This window comes from Octodon degus, unplaced genomic scaffold (assembly GCF_000260255.1).
Source record: "Octodon degus isolate 3935 unplaced genomic scaffold, OctDeg1.0 scaffold00560, whole genome shotgun sequence".
NCBI classification, from domain to species: domain Eukaryota; kingdom Metazoa; phylum Chordata; class Mammalia; order Rodentia; family Octodontidae; genus Octodon; species Octodon degus.
Genome location: NW_004525136.1, coordinates 71,782 through 77,374, shown reverse-complemented (window position 1 = coordinate 77,374; position 5,593 = coordinate 71,782). Strand labels below are relative to the sequence as shown.

The window sequence follows — 5,593 nt, the reverse complement described above, 5'->3', positions numbered from 1 at the left end:
TTTTTTTGCCAAACATTGCTAGAAATCATTACCATTTACTGTTTTTTTAATGGGGAAATGCAGGGTTTTCTCTTTTTCTCTTTCTTTCTTTCTTTCTTTCTTTCTTTCTTTCTTTCTTTCTTTCTTTCTTTCTTTCTTTTCCCCCAATTCAGAACACTGTGGATAAATCTTGACCTTTAGAGGAGGCATCTACCAAATTTTTCAGATTTTTTCCCAATTCCTTCCTACGTGGGCAAAGAACTCAAACAGCACGCTGCTTTTCCACGTCAATGTGGATACCTAGCATGTTTATTGTGGCATTTTACTGACTCATTAACTGAATGGTGTCTTCTGGATATGGCTCTTTTACTGAATGCCAAGATTTTTAAAATATTCCTTTTTGGGTCTGTGAGATAGCTCAGCAGCTTAGATGCCTGCTTGGCAAGCACAAGATCCTGAGTTCAATCCCTGGTACAAAAAAAAAATCTTTTTATGTTATTGAGTTGATACTATATTTCTTTTTTTAGAAAAAGTTTTACTAGTACATGTTTGTGGTTTGAGTATGTAATGACTACTTTCATCCTGGGGAGCTGTGCATGAAGAAAAAAAATCATAATTGTTTTTACATTCTTTGTTAAACTATTTTTGGCTGATGCAGAAAAGTACAAATATACATATTTATGGTGTTTATGGTGTGTGATGTTTTGATGCAGGAATAAATTATGTGATGTTTAATTGATGCAAGGTAAACATATCTCTCTTCAAATAATTATTATTTTTCTTTTCCTTTCTTTTCTTTCTTTTTCTTTTTTTTGTATTTTAGTAAGGGTCTACAGGCCCTACAGGATCTCACTGCATAGGTCTGACTTGTAGTGATTCTCCTGTTTTCAGCCTTCCACGCGCTGGGATTATAGGTGTGCACCACCATGCCCAGTCTCAATCTCTGTCTCAGAGTGCCCTGGGGGTGGGGCTGGTGTGGGGCTGGCATGGCAGCAGGGGTTTGAACCCCAGCTGCTGCATCTGCCTAAGAAGACGCTTTAATCCTCTGAGCTATTTGGTCGGCCCTAATTATTATTTCTTTATTGTGAAAATATTCAAAATCTTTTCCTTAGGCTTTTTATTTTTATTTTTTTATATATTTGGTAAAGGGTCTCACTACGCAGACTGGACTCATAGTGATCCTCCTGTTTTCAATCTTCCCAGCATTGGGATTACAGGCTCATGCCACCACTCCTGGACTCAACTTTTTGAAATATATTCTGTTGGTATTTAGTTTCACATACATGTTTACTTGTTGATTAGTTTATCTTTGTGATACATAGTGAATATATCCATGGTGAGGGATTGCTACATATACATGTTGCATCTTGATCCTTTTAACTTTTCTTTCCTGTCTCCTCTATCCTTTGATCCCCTTCCTGTCTCTACAAATTCTCTGCGTTTCTCAACTCTTTCATTTTTTTCTTTAAATTACTTATATTTTCTCATATAAGAGAAACCACAGGACATTTAACTATCTGGGTCTGCCTTATTTTTCTCAGCATTATGGTCTTAAGATACATCCATTTTCCTTCAAATGACTCAAACTTATCCTTCTTTATTGCTGAGGTATCTATAAATCTCTACATCTTTATATATCCTAATCTATATCTATACATATGTCAAATGTCTAGCCGGTTAGACCTCAGCAAATATCTAAAATGAAATTCTGGCTACCAGGCTCTTGTGCTGGCCGATTTTATCCCCTTGCTCTTTCTGGGGGTCAGCTCAACCTCGAAGGGAAGCTGCACTCTGTGGAGCTGTGCCTTGTGGTTGGCTGTTTTCCTAGGGACAGCCCCAGGTGACAGCTGCTAGAGTGAGCCATGGTGGCTGCTGCCAGGCTGTGTCCCTGCTTCCTCTTTCAGTTCTGGGCCAACTCAGCAAGAGAGACTAGAACCTCAGCCCTGGTATCTGCCTAAAGTATGAAGCAGGTGACAAAAGTGACTGTGCTTCTGATCTTGGGTGAGTTATTTTGGATAAAGAGGAATTTGGATCCAGGCCTGAGGATGTTGAACAGAGATTTTTATCCTGGCCTGCTGCTAATTTGCTGTTGCTTTATTCTATTTTTTGTGGGGGGGGGGTACCAGGGATTGAACTCAGGATCCTGTGCTTGCCAGGCAGCACTTATTCTACTGCATTATCTCCCCGGCTCCCCAATTGCTCTTTATGCAAGGTCAAGGGAAAGCTTTGAGTCCTAAGTATTATTTTTCTCCTACTGTGTCCAAGTCTTTGTATAAGGGGTGATTCATGCAATAAAGTGACTCTGGACTACTGATCCCTAGGTTTGTCCATCGGAGAGAGAAACCAAAGTTCTAACTCTGCATAGGTAGTCGTGGGCCCCCCTTTAGATTAAATCTAAAGAATATTTTTATCCTGGAACACAGATGAGAAGTAAATTGTGTGCATATGTGGAGGGTGGGGAGGTTGGGGATGGGGTGATTCAAATGTGACAGAGAACGTTGGGGAGTAAGAAGGGCCTTCTAATCCACCTTTTCCAGGACTGGTGCCAGCACTGTGTTTACTCCCACAGGCACTGGAAGCCTTGCTAAGACCACTCAGCCCTTCTCCATGGACTCCTATGAGGGACAAGGAGTGAACTTGTCCTGTACCCACCCCAACATTGCTACAAATGAGTACATCTTCTGGTACCGACAAGTCCACCACCAGGGACCACAGTTTGTGATTCAAGGATATAAAACAAATGTGGCCAATGAAGTGGCATCTCTGTTTATCCCTAATGATAGGAAGTCCAGCACCCTGAGGCTGCCCCAGGCTGCTCTGGAAGACTCTGCTGTGTACTACTGCATTGTGGGTGCTGCACAGAGAGACATCTGGCCCTGCACCTGCGCAGAATCCCTCTGCTGGGTGGCAATCACTCCAGGAAGGAAGACCCAAAGCATCTAAAGCTTTCTAAAATTTTATTTTTTCATTTTTGAGGGTGTTTGTGAAATAATTCTTATACTATTTAAAAGTTCCTGTTGCTTATTTTTTATTTTTTCCTGTTGTTTATTTTTAAATAGATATTTCATTTACATAGAAAATTTAAAAAATAGTATAAAATTATAAAGGAGTAGGATATGATACCTTTATTGCACCATTGTCCCTTATCACTCAACTCTGCAAGGTGAGTGAATCAGTGGTTTTATGAACTTTCTTTCTAGATTGCTGGTGTGCCCCCTTTTGCACATAGACACACATAAAATGTATGTGTGCACATGTATACACTATGCATACCTATATCCACTCCACACACAATGTAGGAAATACATATTTTTAGATTTGGAAAAATTTTGCCTACCAGGTTATTATTTATTATACACAAACTTTCAATACTCTTGTGATACATATAAGCTGTCCTGTTAGACTACTTTGTTGCTTATTTTTCTCTTCTGTCTCACTGCCCAATTTTGGAAAGCATGGAAAGGATGATGGTAGAGGAGACTGGATTCTGACTGTGGTGGTTTAACTAATCAGAAACCATCTCAACTGCATCAGTGTGGTGCTGGGTGTGGAGAGGCAGCTGAGCATTGTTGCCAACAGCATAGACAGAGACCTGGAGGGGGAGGTGGTGTGTTGTTGATTCTTCTGCAGAAGTTTGTCATGCTGGCTTTCTGGGTATGAATTTGTCCATTCTCATCATTGGAGGAGTTCAGGTTCTTTCTGTTGCTGAGGATGGCTGTGGCTCTCTTGGGGAAGGTCTGTTCCTTATTTTGAGTATCACTTCCTGGCTGATCCCTTGGGCTGCTGGCACAGATCCTTCATCCCACTGGCACAGACTTTCTAGCTTCGACCACTGATGAATGGGCCTTCCCAGGGCAGACCCTTGATACAGACTTCAATGAGACATTGCCGCAGGCTCTAGGCCTCCAGCTGGACCATGCAGGGCATTGCTTAGGAGCCAGGCCCTCAGCTGAATTCTTTGGGTTTCTAGTGCACAGACAGATATCCTGAACTCTTGCATTTGACTCTTTGAGTGAATATTACAAGATAATCTATACATTATTTGTCCTGTATTAAATCTTTTCTCTTGTAAACCCTGACTGCAATGGAGTTATTAACTATTTTAGCAATATCTGAACCAGAAATAGAACAGCAATATTTGAGCCAGAAACCTCCTCAGTCCCACCCTCTCAGTGCTCATGACAGTCTGCAGCTCTTCTCCAAAAGGCTGCCTATTGGGAGATGAGCCTGAACCTGCTGTGAAAAAGTATGTGTCTAAGTCTCAGCCTTTAAGTCTATGGTGTGCAGAGAGCTACATTTCAGCGAGTGAGGTATCTTCTTAATTTTCTCCATTGAGAGGATGGGAAACAGAAACTGCTGTTTTTAGGATATTGCCTGACCTCCATGAAGTACTAAAAACAGTGACCCTCTGAAGTGCGCTGGAGAGGCTGGGGCTGTAGCTCAGTGAGACAGCACTTTCCCAGTATGTAACAAGGCCATGAGGCCAAACCCCAGCACCAACAAGGAAAAGAGTACACAAGAGAGGAGACCTGGCTCCATCGTAGACATTTGGTGCCCAGGACTCTGTTCCACTTACTGCAGGTTCCTCACCTTTGTTTAGAAAAATGTTAGCTAAAGAAGATGAATTTGTGGGCTCTGACACATAAAGATGCTTTGTTTCCACAGTGCTGGCCCTCAGCAAACTCTAGGATGAGCTGGCTAGAAACACTCTCCCAGCCCATGATTTAGCCCTAGAAGTATTAATAGAAAATATCATCAAGTACTGCTTTCTTTGCTATCAACACACACACACACACACACACACACACACACACACACACACACACACTCATGGTCCTATTAGAGCCAGAAGATAACTAACAAATTCCTGACACCAACAACTCAACTCCAAAAACTAATAAGTGGGGCTGGGAAGATATCTTGGGGCTGGGGATATAGCTCAGTAGAATAAGCACTTGCCTGGCAGGTGCAAGGTCCTGAGTTCAATCCCAGTACTGAAAAAATAAAAAAAAGGGAAAGAAAGAAAAAAGAAAAGGACCAGAAAATACAGACCACAGAAATAACTAGCTTTGGAGCAGCCATTCCTGAGTTTGAATTGGAGGTCTTTTTATCTGTAGTTCAGTGTAACCATCCCTGGGTCCAATCCCTAGCAAGATACAACACACACACACACACACACACACACACACACACACAATCATCTTCCATGACTCTCACAAGGTTGAAGCGTGATTCACTGTAGATCAATCATGTAGCAGACTACTGAAATAGCTATTTTAGAAGATCTAGGAAACAGTAATGACTAAAATGGATAAACAAATTAAAATACCCCCACATTTCAATATCCTTAGATAACATTTTGGTGTCTTTTAGTAAGCATAGTGTGGCGAATTGACAGCTGGTGGATAACTTGTGCTACCCAACTGAACTGAATCAGAGCAGTCTGGGTACGGAAGGCCCACCTCAGGATTGTTGCCAGCACAATAAAAAGGAGAAGTGGAAAAGAAGAAAAAGAGCTGTTAGAGGGCTGCTGGATCTCCGGGGCACTGTTGGCTCTTCTGGATGAGCCAGCCTGTTATGCAAGCTTTTCTGACATGAACTTGGCTGCTGTCAC

General features: G+C 41.7%; 1 gene segment (V, D, J or C); it reads left to right on the top strand.

Moving 5' to 3' along the window:
* Positions 1–1,940: 1,940 nt before the first annotated feature.
* Positions 1,941–2,922, top strand: LOC101576368. The segment is given in 2 exon segments: positions 1,941–1,980; positions 2,549–2,922. Coding segments are annotated over 2 exon segments (414 nt in total).
* The last annotated feature ends 2,671 nt before the right edge of the window (positions 2,923–5,593 follow it).